Source organism: Ambystoma mexicanum, chromosome 1p, assembly GCF_040938575.1.
Source record: "Ambystoma mexicanum isolate Mex_15411 chromosome 1p, UKY_AmexF1_1, whole genome shotgun sequence".
In the NCBI taxonomy this organism is placed as follows: domain Eukaryota; kingdom Metazoa; phylum Chordata; class Amphibia; order Caudata; family Ambystomatidae; genus Ambystoma; species Ambystoma mexicanum.
In genome coordinates, this window is record NC_090921.1 from 786545781 (window position 1) to 786572444 (window position 26664).

Genomic DNA, 26664 nt, shown 5'->3' on the forward strand with positions numbered 1-26664 from the left:
CTTCCACGTGTCTGTAGCAGTTATGAGGACGCCCTGGCCTTTGCAAGAACCTCCCTGCAGTCAGCCGGGATATCGTACCCTCCAAACTCTAGTGCTGCAGGAGCCAGGCCTGAAAGTTCAGCGACTCCGGGTCGTGATGAAGAATGGCACCTCCTTCACTGTAGAAGATTTGCGTCCATCGACACTTTGACTGATGGGGACGCTGACAAGTACAGAAGGTCCAGGAACCAGATCTGTCTCAGCCACCTCGGTGCGACGAGGATCATCCTGCACCGGGATCTCTTGAGTTGGTTGATGAGCCTGAGCAGCAACGGAGGGAATGCATACAGGAACAGGCCGTCCCAGGGGAACGAGAAAGCATCGCCCATGCTCCTCAGCTGGGGGACCCTGCTGGCGAACCTCTGGCACTTTGAGTTTGTCGCCGTCACGAACAGGTCGATTTGGGGTTTGCCCCATCGCCAGAAGAGTTGATCCACTTGATCCTGGCGTAGTTCCCACTCGTGGCACGAGCGCAGCTCCCTGCTGAGTGAGTCGGAGATGGTGTTTTCTATCCCTGCTAGATGAAAGGGTGCCAGAAACATCCCCTGGGCAACAGCCCAGTGCCACAGATCCTGGGCTTCCCTGGACAGGGCTGGAGATCTGGTTCCTCTGTGCTTCCGGATGTAGAACATCGTGGTGGTGTTGTCGGTGAAGATCCTCACCACCTTGCCCTTGAGGGACGGGAGGAATGACTTGAGGGCCCAGAACACTGCTCGGAGCTCCAGTAGGTTGATGTGGAGCGGCCTCTCCTCCGGGAGCCACAGGCCTCTTGCGTGAAGATCTCCGGTGTGTGCTCCCCACCTCTCCAGGGAGGCATCCGTCGTCACCGTCACCTGGTATGCCGGGGTCTGAAAGTCCGTGCCCGCTGCGAGATGCGCACGGGTGCCCCACCATCGAATTGCTTGGTGGAATACTTCGTTGAGCGAGATCTTGTACTCGAAGCTTCCCATCGCTTGCATCCAACGGGCGTCGAGGAACTCCTACAGAGGACGCATCTGAAGCCTGCACAGGCACACCAGATAGATGCAAGAGGACATCATCCCGAGAAGGGACTTTATGGACCTCACTCTGGCCACGTCCCAGTAGATGCTGTACCTTGCCCAGGATGGCCTGCGTTCTTTCCTCAGATGGCGAGGCCAACTGCGCTACTGTATCGAGCTTGGCTCCCAGAAACAGCGCAATCTGTGATGGAATCAGGTGTGATTTGGGGACGTTGATGGAGAATCCCAGGTCCGTGAGCAGCCGGACGGTCTTTGCCGTGTGTTCGACGGCGAGTTTCCTTGTCCCTGCTCGGATGAGCCAGTCGTCCAGGTAGGGGTAGACGTGGACCCCCTGCAGGCGCAGCTGCGCCGCCACAGGAGCTAGGCACTTGGTGAACACCCTGGGCGCCAACTTCAATCCGAATGGGAGGGCCTTGAACTGGTAGTGCCGCCCTTGGACTACGAACCGGATAAACTTTCGGTGTCCTTTGAGGATGGGGATGTGAAAGTACGCATCCTCCAAATCCAACGACGATAGGAAGTCGCCTTCCTCCAGCTGGTCCAGCATGTGCTGGAGGGTAACCATCCGGAACTTCTGTGCCTTGATGTATTTGTTTAGCCGACGCAAGTCCAGAATGGGACGCCAACCTCCTGTCTTCTTCCTGATGAGGAAGTATCTTGAGTATACTCAAAAGCCCTGGAGCCTCTTCGGGACGAGCTCGATGGCTCCTTCCTTGAGCATCGCCCCTACCTCGAACAGCAGTTGAGGGACGTGGTTTTCCTTCCTGGCCACGGGAGGAATTCGGGGACACGTTAGAAATTCCAGTGTGCCCGTGGGCCAGGGCATCCAGCACCCAACGGTCGGTGGAGATGGACTCCCACACGCTGACGAACTTCGGCAACCGGCCTCCCACCAGGGTGCTTCGGTGGGGGCCCGACACAATGGCCGGTTCAATCTTGCTTGGAAGCAGCCTTGCCTCCTTGGCAACGACAGCGAGATCCACCTGACTTGCCATGTCCCCTGCAGGCTTCTTGCGACAAGGAGCGGGCCGCTTGACGGTAGGTCGAGGAGCCACCGCCGAATCCTTTGGAGGCACCTTGCTTGCCTCCGTAGTTCCGAAAGGGCGGCCGCCGTTGCAGCAGAACCCCCAAGGCCCGACGCGTCTCCGTGTCGATCTTGATGACCTCCAGTGACTCGTCCACTGTCTTTCCAAACAGATTGTTCCCGTCGAAGGGCATGTCCAAAACCGTGGCCTGCACGTCCTGGCGGAAAACTGTCGCCTTGAGCCACCCCCGCCGTCGAAGGCAAACGCCATTGCCCAACTGGCGGAAACCGATGTCAGCAATGTCCGACGCCACCTCCCCCTCCTGTAGGATCGCCAGGGCCTCTGCCCTCTTGTCATCCGGGAGGAAGTCCAACATGGGGGCGACCTTGTACCACAACTCCCTGTCGTAGCGGGCCACAAACGCAAGGGCGTTGGCCGTCTTAATCGTCGTCACCGCCGATGAGATGACTCGTCGTCCCCATGGCATCTAGTTTCTTTCCCTCGCCGTCTGGCGGGGAAGTTGAAGCCGAATCCCCCCCCAACTCCCCGCTTTCTTCTTGGCCGCTGCCGAGACGACCGAATCCGGGGTCGGTTGTGCCCTGAGGCACAAAGGGGCGCAGTCAGGGACCCGGTACTCGTACTGGTCCCTTTTGGCAGGCGTCGTGGACGGGTTCGTCAGCAGGGCAAGACCCTCGTCCCAGATGTCATCCAGCAACGGCACCGCGAGGACAGTCTTCCTCTTGGCCTCGCGCCATTGGTAGAGGAAGCCTTCCTTCTTTTCCTCGGGGCAGAGCTGAAGAAGCTTGGATGCCCTGGAAGGAGCCAATTTCGTTGGTAGGAGACGCCCGAGGAATAGGAGACGGGAGGTCAGTCCCATCGTCGCCGCCATCATCCGTCCCAGTCGTGGCCGTGTCTGTTCCAGTGTCATCCATCGGGACCGGGGAGGGCAACAAAGGCTGAGAAGGCCGTGAGTGCTGAAGGGGAGCCGGATGAATGCTCTTCTTGTTCGGAGGGCTTCCTGACTGGCCTGGTTCAGCTGGGTCGTCCGTCGGTGCAGTCTCGTCCTTAGCTTCGTGCATAAGGCTTGGATTGCCGTCAAAATGGCCCCCGAGTTGTCCTGTGGGTTGGGTTGTGACGGGCATGCCGGGAGTGACATTTGTTCCTCCTCCGCAGGAATCTTGTCGCCACCCTCGCTCTCGTTGTCCCCCTCATCGGGATCCCTCCTGTGGGACCGGGCCTCTTGCAAATTCTCGGCCAGTTCCTCCTCAGAGGTTGTATCTGTGTCTGTCACGGCTACCGCCCCCCCCCCTTCCCCACTGGTGTTTTCACAGGGGTCCTTGACGGGCTTAAAAGAGTATTGCCTCCGCAGAGGCAGGGAAACTGGGCCCCGAGGTCGCCTCCAATGGGATAGCCTCCACAGGTTTCACCAGTGCCGCATCGACTCCCTCAATCAAGGCCTTGGCCGGGATCAAGGCCTTCACCATCTTAGGCGCGCTTAATGCCTTCACCTTAGGGGGAGGGTCACCGCCTCGCTCCCCTTCGGCCTGATCATTCGAGATTGACTGGGGCCTCTCCAGAAGCTTAGCCGGGTTCTCGGATTTTCTCTTCCCCGAGCCAGAGCATTGGCTCACGGTTGATGGCATCGGTGAAGGTGCGCCCTGCCTGGCAGTGGAGGAGCCCGACCGTTCGGTGCTCCTGGTGCCCGTGGTGCTTTGCCTTCTGTTGGGCCCCCGTCGCCGGGGCGCCCTCACAGGACAAAAGACCGCTCAGACTTTTTCTCAGCTGCTGGGCTCTTGCCTTCCAGCCAGTTGGAAAGACGGGTCCGACGATCTCTCAGTCGGATCCGACATGTTCATGCAAAACGCACAGTCCTTCTCCACGTGCGCTTTGTCCTCGTGGAGGCAGTAAAGGCATTTTGAAAGCTCATCCTCCTTGAACACATTTTGTAGGTTGCATCTAGGGCAGATCCTGAACAGTTTGCCGGGAGTCGAGCTTCCCTTCTCCTGTGCCATGTTCTTCTCGTCCGTGAGTTAGGCCTCAAACTTCTGGAATCCTCCAAGAAGTTTAACTCGACAAAAACTTCACCCTTGAGGGGCGTAGATAAATCCAAAACGGGTCCCCGTTGATCGTAAGTAGAAACGGTGGAGCTTGAGGCTCGATTAAACCGAAAAAAGAGAAATCTCTGTGAAAAAGTGCAAAACGCAGTAAAAGCTCGAGAGCTATAGCACGAGGACTCCCAACACTTGAACGCGCGGTAAAAATCTGAATATGGCTGCCAGGGGCAGGGCTTAGGGAGAGGGCAGTCATTGGCTGGGGGCAGTATGACCCAGAGACCAGCGATTGGTTACTACTAAGAAAGATCAGAAATGAAACTGATTCTGATTTTTTTCTTTACTGAGGATTCCCAGCCTGACTGGGAATATTCATGAGCATGTGAATCCATGTCAGACCCCATGCTGGAGAAATATATGATGCTACATAGTAAACGTTATTAACTGTATGACTGTCCTCTTACAAGCCTGTACATGTGCGCATTCTCACTAGCAAGAAACAGCAACTCATTAAAATGTCATTTTTGATGTGAGCACAGAGCCACAGCTCTCCAGGCACCAACCCCTGCCACACCAGTCTTTAAAAGAAATCAAAACAGAGATCGACCAAGTAGTGAAATATGCATATGATCGGAATTGGGTCACAGAGAATGAATATGACTTTTTAACAACCAGTCAAGGACGTATTCCGACCCTTTACGCGTTACCCAAAGTGCACAAAAACTTATCAAATCCACCTGGACGGCCTATAGTCTCCGGATGTGGTACCATACTTGAACCACTTTGCAAATTTATTGATACATTTTTTCAAACCCCTGAGCACGAACACAAGGACCTATCTGCGAGACACTATGAATACCATCCAGATTTTTGAACATTTGATCCCAGTAAACATTCTTGTAACAATTGATATAACTTCGCTATACACTAGCATCCCCCAACCACAAGCTCTCGAATGCATGCTGGAGCTTTTGACAGAGTCTAATACACAACAGAGGGTGCCAATTAACTTTGTCATGGAGTTACTGGAATTGGCATTATGTAAAAACTACTTCGAGTTCAATGGCAATTTCTACTTACAAATAAAAGGCACCGCGATGGGTGCTGCCTTTGCACCGAGTTTGGCAATTCTTTTCATGTCCAACTTTGAAAATCAACCCATTCTTTGTGAATCTAATCCTTTCCAAAAATCGATTTCCAATTGGAAGCGATACATAGATGACATCATTTTCATCTGGGAAGGACTGGAAAATGAACTCCTCGAGTTCTTTTCGTGGCTGAACCAAATTGATACAAACATTCAATTTACACTTGAATATTCTAAGAATCAAGTTATTTTTCTTGACCTCATTAAACATCAAGATGGAGAGCTTAAATGTTGCCTACATAGGAAACCTAGTGCAAGGAACACTGTTACATTACACGAGTGACCATCCTCGGCATCTCAAGGATAATCTCCCCTATGGGCAGTATTTACGAATTAGAAGAAACTGCACTGAGCTTCACGACTTTAACCAACAAGCAGATGAGTTAGACAGACTCAGAGATGGAGGCTATCCTAAATCACTCATTAAAAGATCTCGTAAACGTGCACGTTTCACAGATCGTGCTCTTTTACTCACTAATAAAACCCTACAATCAGAGACTGATAACATGACCTGTGTCCTTACACATGGTATTAAAGCCTTTGAAATCAAGAAAATGATCCTAAAACATTGGGATATTGTGAGATTGGACCTTCCCGAGGAGCCCCTACCGCGTTTTGCATTTAAAAGGGCTCCCAATATTCGTGATAAACTGATCCATTCTCGTTTTCTCAACATCGCTCCCAAAACTGGCCTATGGGATCTACGTTTAGTCAAGGGTCATTACCCTTGTGGCTCCTGTAGTGTCTGCAGTTTCACCAAAAAAATGAAAGATTTCAGAATAAATGAAAGAATATGGACTTTGTCAAACCTCACCAATTGCAAAACTAGGAACGTTGTGCATTGTATTGAATGCCCTTGCGGACTAAGATACGTTGGACAAACCAGCAGAGCAGTACATGTTAGAATTGCTGAACATCGATCGCGCATAAGATGTAAAATTGCTACGGCACCTTTAGTTAACAACTATCTTACTTTGAAACACTCACCCAACAACATACTATGGTGGGTCTTAGAAACAGTTCAAAACTCCACCAACACACAGAAATGTTTGTTAGACAGAGGCCCGGTGGATCTTCCGATTAGGCACTCATACCTGTGGATTAAATGAGGAATTTATTCCACCACTTTAATCTCTCCTATACTGCCATTGTACATGTCTTCACATTGAGTCACACGTGTACTGCCTCTTTCTCTTTTTAGAGGCTGTGCATCTGGGTCTAGCCACTATGGGGCTACGATGCGAATTTTCACTTCATTGAGTCACTTTCCTCACGCGACTCGTAGGAGCTTAACCTGCCTTATAAATGGTCGTAGGCTGCAGCTATCCAACATGAGCGTGGCTTCGTTTCTCGCCGGTCCCTAGAGATTAAACGCGGCTCCCTTCGAGCGCGGCTTTGCTTGGCGCGTTCAACGGCCCTCATACACCTCCCCTCTCAGGGTGTGTCTAGGGGCCACGCTGCGATTGGACACGCCTCATGCCCCAATCATGGGGTAGGTGTGTCAGTTCACCACCCCTTCGCGCTTTCCCTATTATACAGGAGATAAGCCTGTTGGCACCGCTGAGAGAGGATACGTCACGCGTATCCCTCCAGCGGTGGGGGCTGTGGAACGTAGACGTTCTAGCCGATTCAGGATCCCCATTTGGCAGCCGGATCGCACGTCATCACGTCGCCTGCTATTTATTCAGTCCCTACTGGATCTCTTTCTCTGTTGTCAGATCCTCGCCGACACCGTCCACTTCACACTCAGCGTGAGCTACGCCAGATCCACTCCCAGGATTCCGGTAAGCATACTCCCATTTTACTTTCTACTCTTCACCTATTCCGCAAGGAAGCCTCATTCACTGCTTTATATCTTACACAATACTCCGGTTTAGTACCTGTGCAATTTAGTGACCTTCATGTATATGTGTAGTGAAACATTTTTCTTTTTCCGTTTTTTTCGAACGGATTGCAATTGGATCAGTCCTGCCTTTGTCGCACTCTCCTTTTTTTTCATCCTTCTGTTTCTTCTTCTCCCCTTTTCCATCTCTCATTCTCTTCTTTTCTTTTCTCCGGCAGGTATTTGTTACCGCAACACCCATTTGATACCAACATTGTCTTACTAAGGGGTATCAACTCTTCCATTCTGAAGATGGTCCATGATCATCGGGTTCCATTAAAGACCCGTATGCTACATTTGGAGAGGAGCACATTATATTTTTCTAAGACTCAGGTAAATTTTCCTTTTGTGCTCTCTTTTTCTCTCTCCATCTTGCTATGACTATATTTCATAGATTCTGTATTTTCCAGTTTCACTGAAGGTTTAAAACCCCCCGTTTTTTAATGTTTCCTTTACTTCAGTGTCTTTCTCCAGCCACTCCTGCTCATGCTCTGTACCGAGGTCTTGCTTGACGTCCTGACCTACGGTATTCCCCCTCATTCATTTAGGGTAAGGTTCTCCTTCTAGGCACTTTAAATTAGTAGTCTTTACTTAATTTACTGCTTTGCCGTAAAGAATGTTTTTTTTAATAAAAACATGTCAGCCCAGGATTTCCACTTGAGAAGTATACAGCAAGTTATAGTATTTTTTGTTTAAATACAGCTTATTCTCTGTATAAACTACATATTTCGTTATGTGATGGAGTGTTTTGTCTGCTTCCCCGCAGGGAATTTTACTACTCATTTTGCCCCGAGGAAGGCGGTTTTCCGACATCAGTGGCCTCACAGGTGGCCCGCCGAAACGTTTAAACGGTCTCATTGTCTGTTGGAACTCATTTTGTTCCCAATTGCTTACAGATCTATTCTCTTTGAGACCTTTTCTTTTCTCTTCACAAACTACTATACCATGTGAAAAGTTTACGTTGGCAGACCTGTATAAATGCTTTCATATCGTGTACAAATGTATTTACATCTTGCCTAAATGAACTGGCGGACCTCTATAAATGCATTTAGATTTTGCTTAAATCATAATTGTATGTCTGTTTAAAGGAATGAATTTTATGTACTTATGTACTTGTACACACCCACTTTTTGTGAAATAAATAAGTCAGAAATAAAATATGTTTCTTTGTGTGAAATTTTATTGCTCCATGCTTCTCATGGTTACCTTGAGTTGTTCTAAATTAGAATAATCAGGATATCCTGTTGGATACCATTTGAATAGTAATCATAACTTTTAAAATTTAGTTTCTACAGCTTTTGAACCCTTTGTTATGTGAATATTGGTGACCCCCTCATCAGCTGTACCACGCTTGGGTCAATCCCCATTTTTGTGCACACCAGTCCTTTCCATTCACTTAGGCCATACTTAAGTGATATCTAGTTCAAAGGGTCACTGAGCCCAAGGACCCTCAACAAGGTCAAACCGCTGAAGTTAAGCTACTAAACTATCCAGTGGGGGTTCCTAGTGATTGCATCAAATGCAAAAAATCATTGAAAAAATGCAGCAATTCCGTGACCATGGCCTTCATAAAGGACAAAAAAGCTAGTCTGGGGACCTGATCTAGAGTCTGAATTTCAAAGTTCACTGAAAAACTAAGTTATGCAGTCTTTTCCATCTCCAACCAGCATCAAGGAGATCGCTTGATTAATATGGAAATCTGAAGGGAAAAAAAACTCATAGGCAGAAAGAAAGGTTGGGCACAGAGCAGCACTATGTCTTTGTGAAAAGTTGCGAATGGCTCAACTGTGGATAGACCTTGCAGTTTGTTGACTCGGTGGCCAGCATGGCTACTACGAGGAATTGCAGTCTTCACAATACAAAGTTAGTTGACTGAAAAGATAGGCTAAAAAGGATTGAGAGCCAGTGCTGTGGTGCATCATATTGAGGACCCAGGCATGATGAGGACTGTCACCGGTGGAAATAAACAATTGAGGCCTTCAAAATGCCATTATACCACAACATCAGAAGGGAGAAGGATCCCCCCCAACCCACACTCCCCCCCCCCCCCCTTTAGATTGATCTAGGCTTGTTAAAGTACAATATTGCAGTCATATCGTACATAAGAGTTCGAACACAGGCATTTCTGATTGGCAGAAAGGCTGTTAGGTCTTTGAAAATAGCCTATAGTTCCAGGATGCAGATATGGAGAAAATCCTTGTTTTAATCCCATAAGGCCTGCACCTGTAGATCCATCCGGAGTCACCAGGGATGAATGGTAATAGTCCACGTGAGGGAGGGAGGGGGGTAGCTGGAAAGGGTCACAGAACTCTACTCACAAGATTGGTGCAGTCGCTCCACCACCTCAGATCGGAGTTCAGGGGGGGGGGAGGGTGAGGAGTCAGAAATCCTGGCAAGAGGAGCCATCGCAAGCAAAGCCAATGAACAATAGCCCCGGAGGCAGCATCAAAACACCCATGGCGCCCTGCGTTGGAAACATCAGGACCATGGAAGCTTAAGAGCATCCCGAGATGGAGCAGAGAAGTGGGGTTGGGGTTCGCAGGGGTATGGGTGGGAAACCATCCTAGGGGTGGAATGATGCAGCTCCTTTCCAAGCAGCATGGGGAACGGATGATCTGGCCGGTCTCACAACGAAGCCTTGAACACCAAAAAGGAATGTCAACTGCTGACAGGAGCTTTGTGAGAAGGCTTTAGGGGCTGCTTATCCAAGACTAATAACTGATGTTTGATCTTTCAGAGCTGCAGAAATAGGTAAAGGCACATGATTTTGCCCAACGTCTCCTACACAAACATTGTGGCCTATAGATCGGTCAGCCTCCTGTCAACGTCTATGGCCATCTGTCAATTTAGTCGGCTGCCAACTGTAAAAGGTAATGCACAACCTTTCCATGCAGGCTTTGGAGGCCCTTTTGTCCGCTGAAGGAACCAGTCTAAATTGGCAAGCTCCCAACAGCAATTTAGGGTTAGCCGCCGCAAACCAGGACAAGATAATGGATTGCCTGAGCTGCAAGGCCAAGTTCTGATGTGTCTTTTGGCCAAAGGTATTAGCAAGATGGGAATAGTTTCTTACCTGTAACTCCATTTCTCCAGCATTGGTATCTTTCATGGATTCACATGCTTTGAATATTCCCTGTCGTCAGGCTGGGAATCCCCGGTACATTATATAGACCCTTTCCCGTAGGAAAACTTTTTCGACGCTTATGCGTCCTATCCACCTCGTTTTGTATCATGCGTGCCCGTACCGTCAGGACGTCATGATATAAATACAGGCCCCGCCCCCGCGCTCCCTCAGATTTCGGCCCCCAAAGTAGTGGGGGAACCGGTTTGCATGATCAGGGGAGGCAGGTGGGCGCATGTGAATCCATGAAAGATACCAATGCTGGAGAAATGGAGTTACAGGTAAGAAACTATTCCCTTCTCCAGCATTGGATCTTTCATGGATTCACATGCTTTGAATAGATTACATAGCAGTACCACCCCCAAGAGGAGGCGTGCATGCAAACCCATATACTTTCTTCGCAAAGGCCGTTCCCTATGATCATGTATACATCAGTAATAGTTAACATAGGAAAAACAGAAATTCCACAGGATGCAACCCCGCAGCCGGGGCTTACCTTATTGGAATAGGTGTCGAAGCACCGCCTGTCCCATCCGGGTGTCTTCGGCATGTTGCTGCGACAGGCAGTAATGGCGGGTAAAGGTGTGTGTAGCCGCCCAGGTAGCCGCCATGCAGATGTCCCCTAGAGGGACTCCGGCCCACAGTGCCCTCGACGATGCCGCTGCTCTAGTTGAATGAGCTCTTGGCCGTCGTAGAAGAGGCTTTCCTGCCCTGGAATGGCAGTACGAAATGGTAGATGACACCCATCTTGATAGTCCTTGCTTCGAAATGGCTTTTCCTCTAGCACCCAAACCATAGGCCACGAACAGCTGTCTCGTTTCTCTGAACGGTTGCGTACGATGAAGATAAAACTTGAGAGCCCTTTTTACATCTAATGTGTGTAGCATGCGCTCCGCTCCCGAGCATGGCTCCGGAAAAAAATATAGGTAACACAATAGAGGAGTGTTTATGGAACACCGAAGGAGCCTTTGGTATGAACTGTGGGTTAGTGGCTAGGACTACCTTGGTCTTGAAAAATCGTAAGTATGGTGGGTCTACCATTAGAGCCTGAACTTCTGAAATACGTCGGGCTGAAGTGATGGCCACCAGGAAGGCCAATTTCCACGACAGAAACTTTAGCGACGAAGATGACATTGGCTCAAAAGGAGGCTTCATAAGAGACGTTAAGACCAGATTGAGGCTCCACTCCGGTGGAAATTTCTTCTCTGGAGGGAAACTCCGAAAGAGGCCTTTAAGGAAGTGCTTAATCAGGCGGTCGCTGAACAATGGTGCCGAGTGCCGTCGACGAGTAAACCTGGAAATGGCTGCTAGGTGTACTTTTATTGACGACACCGACAGGCCCTTTTGAGCTAAGAACAGCAAGTATGGAAGGAGCTGTTCCGGCTTAATCGATTGCGGGGCCAAACCTGGTTGATCCTCACACCATTGACAGAAACTTTTCCATTTGTAGGCGTATGAGGCGTTTGTGGAAGGTGCTCTTGCCGCTTGCAGGATACGCCGACAGTCCTCCGGAATCGTTAGCCGACCAAATTCGGCGAAGTCAGGAGCCAGGCCGTCAACTGGAGGCTGTCCGGGGCGTGATGCCAAACTACACCCTCCTGTCGAGACAGAAGGTCGGGGGTCTTCTGGAATCTCATTGGTTCCGCCGCCGCTAAGTGTAGTAGGTCTGAAAACCACACCTGTCTGGCCCAGTATGGGGCCACCAGAATTACCCGACATGGGTACCCGAGGATCCATTGCAACGTCCTCCGGACAAGGGGAAATGCGTACAGGAATTTGTTCGTCCATGGGAATGAGAATGCATCCCCCCAGTGAGCCCTGCTGAGGCCATCTGCTTGCGTACTGATGGCATTTTTTGTTGTTCTTCGTTGCAAACAGGTCTATGGAAGGGTGTCCCCATTCCTTGAATACTTGTTGAAGTTGTTGGTCGTTCAGCACCCATTCGTGAACTTCGTTCATTTCTCTGCTGAGGGCATCGGCTTCCACGTTTCTCACTCCTGGTAGGTGGAACGCTAAGATTTGCATGTTGTGTTGCAGGGCCCAATGCCAGATTTTCTGTGCCTCCGTCGATAGGGACCTGGAACGTGTCCCTCCTTGTTTCCTCAAGTAGAACATCGTAGTGGTGTTGTCCGTCATGACACGCACCACCGAGTCCTTCAGTTGAGGAAGAAAAGACTTCAGAGCCCATCGCACTGCTCTCAGTTCCAGCAGGTTGATATGCAGGGAGGACTCCTGCAAAGACCACTGGCCTTGTACCTGTAACGTATCCAGATGAGCTCCCCATCCGTTCAGCGATGCATCCGTCACCACCGTCTTTTGGAACTCTGGTTCCAGTAGAGGCATTCCTTTCGTTAGATGAGTAGACACTTTCCACCAGCCGAGTGCTTGAACTAGTTGTTCGTCGACGACCAGTCTGTCGGACCAGCGACCTCTGCTCTGCGCCCAACGGTCCGCTAGAAATTCCTGGCAAGGCCTCATAAACAGACGGCAGTTGTTTATCAACGGAATGCAGGACGACATGGTCCCTAGCAGGGACATGTACTTGCGCACTGAGACCTTGGAACCGTCTCTCCATTCCGACGCCTTGTTGAGAAGTTTCTGAATTCTTTCGCTGGATGGTTTCACCAGGCTTGTGTGTGTATGAAACTCCGCTCCTAGAAAGACCAAGGTCCTCGAAGGCTCTACGGAGGACTTGTTGAAGTTTATTGCGAAGCCCAGTTCCTGTAAGATGGACATTGTGGCTCGTAGACTGTCTCGTGTTTGTTCCTTGGATGAACCTCTGACCAGCCAGTCGTCTAGATATGGATAGACATGATGACCATCCTTCCTTAAATGGGCCGCTATAGGGGCCAAGCACTTGGTGAACGTCCTGGGGGAGGACTTGAGCCCGAACGGGAGGACCTTGAACTGAAAATGCTTTCTCCCGACGACGAATCTTAAATATCTCCTGTGTCGTGGGCGTATTGGGATGTGAAAATAAGCATCTTGAAGGTCTAGTGATGATAGATAATCCATGGGTTGCACCGACCCGATAACCTCTTGGAGCTTTAGCATTTTGAATTTGAGGCTCTTTAGCCACTTGTTGAGTACCCTCAGGTCGAGAATGGGCCTCCATTTGCCGTTTGGCTTTTTGACAACAAAGAACCTGGAATAAACTCCTTGTCCTTCCTGTGCCACAGGAACTCTTTCTACCGCCCCTTTTCGCAACATAAGCGCCGCCTCTTGTCGTAGGATTCGGAGGTGGGGCTGTGTCGAGAATAAAGGGGGAAGACGCGGAGGCTTGTCTTTGAATTACAGCGCATGACCCATGCGAATCGTGTCTAGGACCCATCGATCTGTGGTGATGCATTTCCATCGGTCGAAGTGGAGAGTCTCGACCCCCCAGGACGTTCCGAAGGCCGTCATTGGTTGCTGGTTTGCTTGTTCTTCGTCGACGACGGACCTGAGCCTCGCCGCCTGGAGGTTTGATAGTCCCTGCTTCTACGTGCCGACTGGGACGCTCGTCTAAACCCTTGTAAAGAGTACGAGGGCCTGTTAAATCCACGGTCCCTCGAGGCTCCAAAGCGGGAGTTTCCAGAAGCACCCCTGAAGGGGCGAAAAGAGCGAAAATTTCTACCCGTTTGAAGGGCGCCGAGTGACCTAGCAGTATCCGTGTCTTCTTTCATCCCTTTCAGCGCTTCATCAACCTTTTCGCCAAACAGGTGTTCCCCTTCGCATGGCATGTCCAGGACTTTGTACTGTACTTCAGGACGGAAAGTAGTGCATTTGAGCCACGCTTGTCGACAAAGCACTACTCCATGGTTGATTTGTTTAAAACCAGACTCTGCTAGGTCAACTGCGATATTAATAGCGTGGTTCGAGGCCTCTTCGCCATCCCGCACCAGTAACATAGCTGCTTTCCGGTGTTCGTCTGGCAGGTGTTCTAGGATAGGGGCTAGTTTGTGCCACATTTCCCTATCATATCGTGACACGATCGCTAAGGAATTGGCTGCTCTTACTGTCGTCGCTCCGACCGAGAGCACCTTTTTTCCAAAGGCGTCCTGCCTTCTAGCCTCGCTTTCAGGTGGCGTTGAACATTTTTGCTGGACCCTGGCCTTCCTAGCCGCTGCCGCCGACACCACCGAGTCAGACAGAGGCTGTGATGTTAGACATTTCGGAGTGGACTCCGGAGCTTTAAACTTTTTCTCGATCCGTCCCTTTATGGCTGGCTCCGAGAACGGATGGCGCATCGTCTTGAGACCTTCTTGCCACACGTGGTCAAGGATTGGGATGGCAAATAACGATTTTCTCCTTTGCCCCATATGGTCAAAAAGGAAACAGTCTTTCTTCTGCTCCTCAGGAATCAAGCCGAATTCGGAACAAGCTTTCCCCATCATTGCATGGAAGGCTCCCACATCATCAGGGGGAGATGGCTGTGTCTGGCTCCTCGTAGACTCCAACTCTACATCCGAATTCCATGTTGGGTCCCTCGACGGTGACAAGGAGATGTCTGACCCGGAGTCATCCAGTATAGAGTCGGACTCCGACAACTCACCCTCCTCCTGAGCTCGAGGACCATCTTTTACCGCCTGGGGAGCCGATGGGTGTTTCGTCGTCGAGCGAGCCGTACAAGTTTGCTCGTCGACGGAAGGTACAGACAAAAGTGACGATGACGTCCCAGGTTGAGGGAACTGCGTATCCAGCCGCTGCAGGAGCTTCTGGACAGTATTAAGCACATCCAGAGACAAAACCGTCTGGGGGGTCAGTAACGTGGATGATATAGGTACCATACCCCCGCTCGCACTCGTCGTCGACGTGGAAGGCCGTAAGCCTAAATCCGATGGCTGCAGAACCATGTCACCTTCCCCTTCCGCCAAGCAGGCCGTGTCTGGCTGCAGTAAGACCTCAGGGGGGATCGGGTCATAGACCTCAGGCAGCCAGGCCATAGACTGAGTCTCCGTCGACGAAGGAATCCCAACCGCTGCTGCTTGAGCGGTAATAGGCATCGTCAATGACACTGAGGTCGACGAGCCGGTCGTCGTCGATTTCGATGCCGACTTCCCGGCTGAAGCTTCTCGACTCATGGAAGACCTGGGACGGTCCCCTGAGGAGGATTTTGACAGCGCTAGCCTCTCCGTCTTAGATGAGGAGGAGGGCTTTTTATGTGATGAGGAGGATCCAGCATGTTTCCCCTTATGCTTGTCCTCAGCGCGAATTTCTGCTGGCCGTATCTTCTTCGATGGAGGCTCCGACTTGCTCCTGGAGGCCGTGGAGCCAACTTCCGAAGCCGGGTAGGCACCCGCTCCGTCATTAAGCCAGTCGACCAGCCTTCTTTTACGGTCCTTAAGGGTTTTTTGGGAGAAACCCTGGCATATCTCACATGTATCCGCCGTGTGGTGCGGGTGGAGACAGTAGATACAGTCCATGTGGCCGTCTCCTTCATAAACCTTTAGGCCACAGGTTGCACACGGGCGAAACAACGCCTTTCCAGACATAATTCTTCAGAATTTGAACTTCGCCGAAGCGAAACAGACAAAACAACCTAGTTTTCACTAGTAGTAAAACACGAGGATCCCACTACTTTGAAAGACGGTTGAAATCTGAGGGAGCGCGGGGGCGGGGCCTGTATTTATATCATGACGTCCTGACGGTACGGGCACGCATGATACAAAACGAGGTGGATAGGACGCATAAGCGTCGAAAAAGTTTTCCTACGGGAAAGGGTCTATATAATGTACCGGGGATTCCCAGCCTGACGACGGGGAATATTCAAAGCATGTGAATCCATGAAAGATCCAATGCTGGAGAATATGCTTTTTCAAACTAGAGGCTGCAGACCTCAACTGGAGTGTGGCCTCCGACACCAGAGAAAAACGTCTGTGGTGAGCAGTGAGGTAGTTTGATGTAAGAGGACAATACCTCATGTCGATCTGTTTATTAACCACTGTGCCCGAGGAGTGAAGCTAAGAGCAAGCTCTTAAGAGTTTTCTGCGATGAATTCCTAAGCAAGTAGAAAGCACTCTTGACAATACCCAGTCACCGCTGGGGCCAATACAGAACAGGGATGTCAAGAAAATTAAAACAAACCAAAACCAATTTGTGGAATGCCCTCGCTGAAGGTAGTTCCTCCTGCCAGCCAGTGTAACCCCAATCTGCAGGGTCAGAGGGGTGCACAGTGGACATAACTGAAGCTGGCCCAACAGGGAAAGGGGGCAATGGTGTTAAAGGAGGATCCGACAATGGAACCAACAGAACCAGCAAGCAAGAAGCCCGGGCTGGGGATTGAGGAAACGCCACATTTCCCAGGCATGACAGCCAAGGAGCACACTACAGCCAACGTATGTGCTGACTGGAGCAGCAACATCTCACATAGGTAATGAAAATATCCACACATGGCCAAGGTTTGCATGAGGAGCTGGAACTATGCCAGAAACCTGTCCCCAAGGTAGCAGTTGAACCTGGATCAGCCATAACTAGGACTGCCAGGGCGGGACCCACGAGTGTCATCTGTTCACTGGTAGCTAGGCTGCACATATAGGGGGAGCAGTCACACGTGCACTCGGCCAAAAAAAAAAGTTTTTGCTATTAAAATGCTCACGTACCATCCACGCAAGCCAACACCCACAACTATGGAAGAACATAGTATGAAGGTTTACTTAACCAAAACTATACTTCCACAGCGTTTGCATCTTTCATACATTCACATGCTGCCCATACACTTCCCCCTTTGAGGCTGGCTGTTGAAGCAGCAGGTTCAAGCTTACTCTTGTACGAACAGAACATGACTGCCAGTGGTGGAGCCTCAGCCCGTTTCCCTTAAGTGCCAGATTACTCTAAGGCAATGTCTCACTGCTACGCTCATCCTACTTACCAAGTATTCTCACGCTGATGGAATAATTCTAGCATGTAATTCTATGGCAAAAGATGGCAACACTGGAGACTACAGGTAAATTAACCAGAATTTCGCACACTATTGGGCGATTTCTCTCACTGCCCTCCTCCCTTAATTCTCTGTGGGCACGTATGTATCTTGTATTATAGCAAGTCTTAAAAAAATAAAGGAAATCTTAGCCATGGGCTTTCTTGCCATCAGTACCTTACCTTGGGACACTGACAGCAACAGCCAGTAATGGTTACACTGAATTCTCTCGGATCTAAGAGATCATCTCGGAAAAAGAAGACACTGAAGTCGAAAATACAGCCACATTTCCACGCAAGTGTGTGTAGCGGGTAGAGCCCCTCGTATCTGCCCCCTCCATACATTACCCTACCCACCCTCCCACATTTAATTGCGTGGAAATGCACAGCAGAAGATTCAGATTTTCAGGCCTCTGTACTTTTTGCCACGAAATTAAGGGGCGATACCAATTATCTATGGAGGATGCAGTCAGTTAACTACGTTTATCCCAAGTTTAATAATGGTCCATGTACTGATTTATTCTGTGTCATTGTATTGATGGTAGTACAGCCCATGTGTATGGTGACGGTGTGCACCAATGTGTGTTTTAGAATAAAGGTTTTACTTATGATCCTGCAGCGCAAGTCTCTGGCCAACAAATGCTGGTTGCAGGTCCCCATTTCCTTGCACCTCAAATGTCAAAGGAAAGTCTAGACATGAAAATCGATGTCAACTATTTGAGAGGTGACAAGCAACCACAACAAAGCTACTACTTTGAGTGTCCCAGAGATACCCCATAACCACTCACCACTACCATTTCGCAACAGATTGTAGCAGCAATCATCTAATCTGCAGATACACAAAGTGGTCACTAAAAACACTATGGATAGCAGCTTTATTCATCCGATTTATGTAAATCAAAGCCCAATGCAATGTTTTTAAAAACAGCTTAGAGGAAACAAGTCCTTTATTTTTGTGGCAAATAAAATAAACACAATTGTTCCAGTTTATTATCAAAAATACCCAAGTAAATTTTGACTCAATTCAATGTTCCAGATCTGGCTCCACAAAGTTCTTCGGATGAGAACAGATTGACAAGTCTAGCCTTGCACCAAAAAAAATAGAACATAAAATGGTCATCCCTTTAACCTTGGCAGCAGAATACATTTTTAGGGGGATCAAGCCGACGGAGCCTTTAAAAAATTGGCCATCAAACGGAAGACAAACTAGAAAAATAAATGTAAAAACATTGCTTTGTATTCCTTTCCTGGGACAAGAACATTTATAGAATTCTACTTGGTGACAGAGCTGCAAATTAATTTCTTTCAAAGAGTGAAGTTCCACGATATGCCACCAAAACCCCTGAGGGCTCTACACTGCCACAGCAATATTAAGAATGTCAAACTAGGAAACAGGAATTTCCATAAGCCGATGAGCAACAAAGCTCACCACTATAGGGAGAAACAAGAACGTGAGCTTTTCAGAATAGTCATGTCAATACGGGCCACCGACAAGTATTCCATAATTTTGTCCTTAAAAACAAGGACTTTTACGCAACTTGCAAAGATTTCCAATATCTGATGCTCACAAAGAAAAACTCATTAAAAGCAAAGCAACTTGGCAGGTTCTTTTTGTTGCCTAAAAGGCAACATTTAAAAAAGGTTTCACATTTCAGGTTCATTCACTGGCAAATCCCCTACCCTCCCCCAACAGGCTGTCGCCTTGATACAGCAGAACCTGTAAGTTTACAATAATTCTTCCACAAAAAATGTTACATAATTTCTACATGATTTATGCGCTTTTAAAACATGTTCGATGCACATCTGGTTCTCCTAATTTCCTTAGTGATTCTACCCAAAGGATTTTTCCATGCCCAACGCTGCAACCTCTGACCTTTGGAGAAGTGGAAACTTATTTGGCAGAGGATATTTTGGCAACTTAAAAAGAAAACTTTGCAACCATTGGATGAAAAGTAAGTTGGGCAGAGCTAGCTCGCGGGGAGCGGCGTTGGGCTCAACGGTCCCTCTATAAGTTGTGCAGTTCATGCATGGTGTCGTCCAACATTCTGTGCATCTTGCAGTTCTCTTCTTTGGTGGCTCCCAGCTTATCTAAGGGGGCAAAAAAGTTAAAAATTAGCTTTGCAGCCAAGTAAGCATGTGCCCAAATCAACAGCGAAGGAATATGTAGCCATGTTCTTCACGAGGCATATCAGATAACCGGACACGGGCAGCAAGAGGCACAATTAAAAGTGACAAGACTCATTTCCCACTCCAGCATGGGTGATGTGTGCCATTGCCCCATTGCTTTAATGCATCAAATGGTGCTATTGTAGCGATTGGCACTAGTGTTATGTAGCGGTCTAAAAAAAAAAAACGATTACAAGTCTGCAACCGCCAACTAGAGTTCAGTCTGTAAACATTTCACCAGGCCTTAGACTAAAACTACACATCCAAAGGACCTTTCAAGGCTCATAATGCTTTAGCAGTCCAATCACTAACTAGTCAAGAATTCACCTATGTCAGTCTAGGATGGGAGCTAAAGTCTTATGCAGCAGCAGAAATGGCAAAGTTTGTCAGGATACTTTAGTTACTTAAAATACAATGCTTCAGTAGGATAACACCATTATGAGGGACCCTGTAAAGGACTCCCCTAATTGAGCAGAAGCTGCTAAGCCTGGGCAAGGAGTATGGGTGGGCACCCAAACACCTGGAATCTCACTAGTCACACTGGAGCAACTATTCAGCTTGAGGAAAGTTCTACATTGAGCCCCACAGCACATTAGGGTAGTTTAAGAAAATGCATCCGATTCTTTCCTGTACAGCAGCGAAGGACCTGGTCTTCCGATTTCACTGTCTTTTACTTTACTTATTTGTAAGGCGTTGACAAAATGTCAGAGGTATACGCGCGCCAGCAACTGGGGTCCCTATGAGGTGGTCACAGACCGAAAAAAAAGCAGAAGCCTGAAAAGTATAGCTATCTAAATAGGTGTTTTGAGTTTTTTCTTAAAGCTGTCCAGGGACGTGCAGCTTCTGAGCGCAGGGGGGATGGCCTTCCAGTTTACGGGTGCTGCCACCCAGAAAGCACTTACCATGGCCAGATTGGTTCTGGGGACTTCTAGAAGTTTTTGGTTATTCGATCGTAGAGTTCTAGTTTCCTATTTTTTGTTGAGTCCAAGCACCATGTAGGCTGGGTATTGCCCTGCCAAACATTTGCAAGTTATGGTTAGTAGCGAAACTCAATCCTAGCCTCTATGGGAAGCCAATGGAGGCATCAGTGTTGGATACGTGCTCACATTTCCTCATCCCCATGATGGCTCTGATGGCAATATTTTGTACTACCTGTAATTAAGCCATTTCTCCCTTTCAGGAGGCTACAATAGTAGCTCGAGCTATTATTGCATCTAAAATTGACTATCTCCCCACTCTTTTGGGACAAAAATGGGTGGATGTGTGAGCAGTCTGATATAATATGCCAAAGACTAGATTAGACTATTCACTTGAGCTTTCATGCAGCGGGTCTGATCAAGAAAGTCTGTTTTTACCTCATCTTTAGTGGGAATTTCGTGATCTGCAATTTGGAATCTTTTAGATTCTCCATTCAGCTTATTCATTCTAGGCCTGAAGCCTGTTAGGCAATAATTGATGTAGTAACCCTGTGGGAGCCTACACAACACGTATCCTCTTGCTATTCGTGAACCCACCTTTTGTTATAGGCCTGTACTTCACAAGTTGGGGAGTGCGTCTGAGCAGCCAAGCTTATCTCGAGAGGGGTAAATGTGAGCTGTAGCAATTAAATGCACCAATCCAAGTAGCCAGGTAACACTTACACGCATGGTATCAGTTTTATAATAAGCATTTATAAAAGGGCAATACGTGTAACAATCAAATATACTTTGAAGAGCATCTATTAGCTTTGTGTCGATTCTGGAAAAGTATTTCAGAGATGCTACGTACACACTTCCTACACCGAGGGGACTACACTCACTAGGACAGTAATGGCATTTATATATCACTGGTACAGTGGGTAGATTGAGGTTTTGCAGAAAGGAAAGATTAAGGGAAGAAAAAGGTTACACAGGTTCTCAGAGCACGCGAGCACCATCTTCCAATGAAGTCTAGATAAAAAGGACAACCAGCTAACCAGGACTGGGTACATTCAGGCATTCCTAAAGACAAAGGAGAGGGGAGTTTTGGGAACCTCACTTCCTGCCTTCCAGACACACTGGAGCCAGAGGCGGGTTTCAGTACTGAAGCCTGTGAAAGACAAAAACGAAGGTCTCAAAACTGGCTTGGTGCACAGAATAAAACCCAAGAAATACCTCACAAACAGAAAACTGAATAAAAAGACGACCAGGGCCATTTTGACAAAATGGCCACCCATGGGTGCGATATTGCAGTCGAGGATTAAGCCTGCAGTAGAAAAGCACAACGGTAGGAACATTAAACCACTGCCACCAGCCATTTAAAGTAGTGAGGGTAACAAAAATGTCTACCCAAGTAGGTAGGATAAGGGGCTACTAAGTAACCCCCGCAGCACTCCACGTAAAATGGGGTGTGCTGGACATACAAAGAGAAAAAAGGTAAGTAATATCAATTTCACTTTACTAATCTTGGGAACAGTAGTTCACACAAGAAAAGTATTTAAACTATGAGAAATCTAAAGGATTTCTCTGCAACACTGTACTGAAGGTGCAGTGTGTCACCATACAAAAAGTAGATGCCTATGGAGTTGGTCAGACTCCAAAAACAAAAGGAAACAGAATCCAAATCAGGTCACAGCACATGAGTGAGGAAAAAAGGGCTCACTCTCTCCAGGGTTAAAATTGAAAAGTCCTAAAGTTCAGCAAAAGAGCTGGGGGTCTTTAAGTTTGAAGGGGATTAGCACAGACATGAACATATGAACATTCTCTTTAACCCTCGCCCAACCCCCCCAGATTAAGGGACAGGAGGATTTAATCCACCACTGGATTATTCTCCTAATCCAGTGGGTCATACTTTCTGGAGAGACCATCAGCATTTTGGTGATTACACCCCGACCTGGGTTCTATGGTGAAATGAAACACTTGAAGGCTGATTGACCACCTTAACAATTTTGGATTTTACCCCCTTCATCTGCATTAACCATCTCTAGGGTTGTGGTCTGTCTGAATAATGAAAGTAAAACCATACAAGTATGGCCTAAGCTACTTCAGAGACCACCCAATGGCAAAACCTTCACGTTCAATAGTTACACAACTGGTCTTGCGGTCCTTCAGTTTTCCCACTGATGAAGCAGAGGGTGTTCCCTGCCTTTCTCATCCAGTTGACTCAAAACTGTACCCATCCCTGTGTTAGAAGCATCAGTCTGTACAATGAAGGACTGGTTAGGAGCTCTCAAGACTGGAGCTTGACAAAGGGCTTTCTTCAGTCCTTGAAAAGCCTTAGTGTACTCTCATGCCACCCAACCTTCTTGGGGACTTTGGGTGAGGAAATCACATTAAGGAAGAAGCTATGGTCCCATAGTTCTCTATGAAGTTCCTGTAATACTCAGTGAGACCTAGGAAGGCTCTCACCTGGGTCTGAGTAGTAGGGGTGGCCCAGTCTTTTACAGCTTGCAACGGCCTCATTTCACCACCTCCTACCTGATGTCCAACATGGACCACTTTACTCTGACCATAAAGGCTAGTAAATGTCAAATTGGTCAGAGCGGTCTGTTCCACGGCATGCAAAACAGATCTTAGGTGGTAAAGATGCTCTTCCCAAGAGGGATGAACACTGCATAGTCATCCAGGTATGCCATGCAGAAGTGCTCCATCCCATTCACAACTTGATTCACCATCCTCTGAAATGTAGCAGGTGCATTTTTGAGTCCAAAAGGCATAACCTTAAAATGGTAGAGGCCTCCTGGGGTGGAAAATGCAGTTGTCCTTGGCATGTTCTGGCAGAGCTATTTTCCAATAGCCTGAGGTCAGGTAAAATGTACTGAGGCACTTGGCTGAACCAAGTTTGTCCACCAGCTCATTGGTCCTGGGTAAAGGATGGGCATCTGTCGTGGTGACTGCATCAAGAGCTCTATAGTCCACACAGAATCTCAACTCTTTGGTTCCTGCTTTTGTTAGTAGTACAACTGGACTGCCAATGAACTTTTAGAGGGCTTAATAACCCCAAGAACAAGCATCTTCTTGACCTCTTCCTTTATGTGGCATTTGACATGATCTGACCTTCTGTAACCCCTGCTTTTGACAGGGAGACAGTCACCAGTGAGACTATCATTACGACCCTATCGGGTCAAGCCTGGTGTCAGTGAGCACAGGGAGGCAAGCTTAACAGAGCACTGCACTCCTGTTGTTGCAGTCAAATCTGTAGAGAGTTTTACTCATTCAGATGTCTCATCTGAGGGTGGTCTGCCAATGAGGGGGGAGAATCAGCTAGAGGCTCACCCTCCTCGTCCTCTTCCTGCTCCTGATCAGAGGCTAGAAACAAAGCTCCTAGTTCTGGTCTGGAAACATACTCCTTCAGACCGTTAGTGAGATAGACCCTAGGGGCCTCCCTGGGATTGCCCAAGTCCACTGAATAATTAACCTCTCCAAGTTTACCCACAATCTTGAAGGGTCCAATCCATTTGTCCTGTAAGGCCCTCTGCCTTGTAGGTACCATAACCAAAACAAGCTGGTTTGGAGTTAATTCCATCATGTTGGCCTTCTGGTCATGCCAATGTTTGACCAGAGCCTGACCTGCTTTCAGGTTATCTGAAGCTGGTCATCCTCAGTGCCATCCTCTTCCTGAGGCCTAGCACATAGTCCGTGACTCTCACTGGCTGTAGGGAAGGAGCATTCTCCAGTCCTTCCTTGATCAGGGTCAAAGGGCCTCTGACTGGATGACCATAAAGAAGTTCAAAGGGGCTGTACCCAACCCTTGCTTTAGATGGTCCCACTTTCTTCTAAGGGGGTTCCTCTAAAGCACTGATCATGCTTTTCATAGTTCTGTTAAAACCCATTGGTTTGGGGATGGTAGGCTGTTCAAAACAAGTCACTCCACAGTTCTTCCACATGGTCTGCATGTAGTGGGACATAAAATATGATCCCTGTCAGATTACTTCCTTAGGAAAACCTGCCCTGGGAAAGATACCAAGGAGGGCGCAGTAACAGTTATAGGTATGGCTTCAGGATACCTGGTAGCATGGTCTACCACAACCAATATAAGTTGGAGGGTATAGGGGACCAACAATGTCAATCCCTACCCTCTCAAAAGAACTCCCACCACAGGCAGGGGCACTAAAGGTGCCACATTCTTGGACCCACTCTTGCCAGAAGTCTGACAAGTGTGGCACATTTTACAGAATTTCTCTACATCGGCCCCCATCTTGGGCCAGTAGAAGTACAGAGATAACCTCTTTTTGGTCCTCTTGAAACTCAGGTGGCCAGCCAGAGGAATCTCATATGCCAACAGTAGGAACTTCGGTCTCACCTCCTGGGGCACTACCAGTCTCCTGTAGTCCCTGGGGTAGACTGTTGGTTCACTGTAGAGGAGGCCTTACTCCCAGTAAAGCCCATGCTTCTCTGGCCCTTGCCCTTCCAGCTGGGAAGCTGTCTGCTAGCGCAGACCTTCCAGAAAGGGTTACTGTCCTCTGCTGAAGTCTGCCCTAGAGGGTCCGCCTTCTGCAAGTAAAGTCTGCAGCTCAGGATGGTCTCTAGGGTCCAGATCTCCAACATAGGGAACGTTTTCTTCCAGCTCTGTCACCAGTAGCTGTCTAGATTTTGGTTGGTCTTCCCACTCAGCCTTAGCTAGGGAAGGGGTCACTGGGGTGACCCGGGAGAGTCCTCCCAGGGATGTCCTTGTCCTGTCGACAGGTTTAGGTTTGAGACCTTCCTTTCTCCCAGAGACCTTCGATTTCTCCTGCCTCTTTCTTGGAAATAGAAGGGTGGCCTTCCTGTGGACTAGAAGTATTGGAAATCTCAAACAGTCTCTCACAGTCATCTCTCTGGCCAATCTCGTTTGCTCCTGCTTCTTTTTGCTGGGAGGTCTGGGGGTATTAGATACAACTCAGAGTTATACAATCATTTCCCAATAGGACTCTCCCTGGAACTTCAGCCTGTACACCAACAGGAATTCTAACAGTCATATTATTGCACTGGATGAGAGCTGGCAGAGTAGGAACTATTTGGATAGGGCCTCCTGCAAGTTTCGTGGGACCTTTGGGTGCCTTAGCCACATCCTCAGGTTTGAAAAAGCGTTCATTTACCACTGTAATGCTTGCCCCAATGTCTCTGATGGCAGGGGTTTCCCGACCATTTACAAGAAAATGGTCCTTATAATATTCTTGGGTTATCTAGTATGGAGTTGTACACATCCACATTCTATTGTTCACACAGACCCAGGGACACCAAAGAAACACTGGCTTGAAATCCAATGGGGGTATTCAGCCAGTAATTGAAAGTGTGCACTTGCCATTTGTGCTTCTCCCTCAGGGATGGAGAAGGCGGCACTGTGGACCCTTGAAGGTTTACCCTTACATCTGGGATCCTTTTCACATGATCTACAGACCCACATACAAAACATTTCCCAAACGTTCCCTGGAATGTGGGTTTCTGTGGACCTCCCTCTGGTTTGGCATTAGAGGTTTCACTAGACCTCCCAGGTTTCCCCATGGAATTTACCCTTGCTAGGTTTGTGGACCTCTTTTGGGTGGTTGGAATTAGAATTCTATTTTCGCTCTCTTGTGCTGCTTCCCCTCTTCCTTCTTGCGAGTTGCCCCATGGTCCTTGCAAGTGGCCCTGTTGGCTACCCTCAAGTCAGCAGCCTGTGCTAGCTTTTTGGGATCAATCTCTTGAGTCAGCCAAGTGCTGTCTCGGCTCAGGGGAGCAGGCATCAAAAATAGATTCTAACAAAGATTCCTCATCACTTCAAATGAGTTTACTCTGTACCCCTTAACCCAACCATTTTTTAAGTTCTTCAAACATTCACATACCCAGGTAACCCAAGGGGTACCCATCGGTCTTTTTGAGGGTCCTAAACCTCTTAAGGTAGTGGGATGGAGTTTTCCCAAATCTGGCTATTAATGCCAGCTTTACTGATTCATAATCCTCTCTCAATGGCACCCAACTTCATCACAGCCATTCAGGAGGAGCCTAGACATGAGCCATGGAATTAAATCATTCCCACTGATTCCTTGAAGACCATAAGATGTACTCAGACGTATCCAGCCAATCCAACACATTACGTTTAGGTTCCTACATACTCCCTGCTTCTTGGGCAGGTGAGGCCTCTGGACTAGCAGACCTAGAGGACCCTGAAAGGGAAGCAGAATCAAGGGACATCCTTCTCATATCCATTTCATGTTGCATCTCTCTTTCTCTTAGTTTCACCACTCGATGTTTGGCTTCAGCATGGGCATTTAATTTCTTGAACGTCGACTTAGTCTTTCAAGAGAAACCTATTCTGGGCTTAAATGTGGACCTTGTGGGGTCCAATGAAAAATGCCTGAGGCATAAGGGTAGGCTGTGGCAGAGAGGGTCTTTTCCTGAGACTCTTCCACCTCCTCTTGAA

At 48.3% G+C, this 26664-nt stretch overlaps 1 protein-coding gene across 4 annotated transcripts in view; it reads right to left on the reverse strand.

The window, feature by feature from the left end:
* Positions 1–18075: 18075 nt before the first annotated feature.
* Positions 18076–26664, reverse strand: part of TPM3 (tropomyosin 3) — a 322771-nt gene continuing 314182 nt past the window's right edge. For all 4 annotated transcript variants that reach the window (XM_069651637.1, XM_069651619.1, XM_069651661.1 and 1 more), the window contains one exon: positions 18076–19248. In XM_069651637.1, coding sequence (XP_069507738.1) covers positions 19166–19248 — 83 coding nt within the window. In that variant the 3' untranslated portion in view covers positions 18076–19165. The remainder of the gene's footprint in view (positions 19249–26664) is intronic.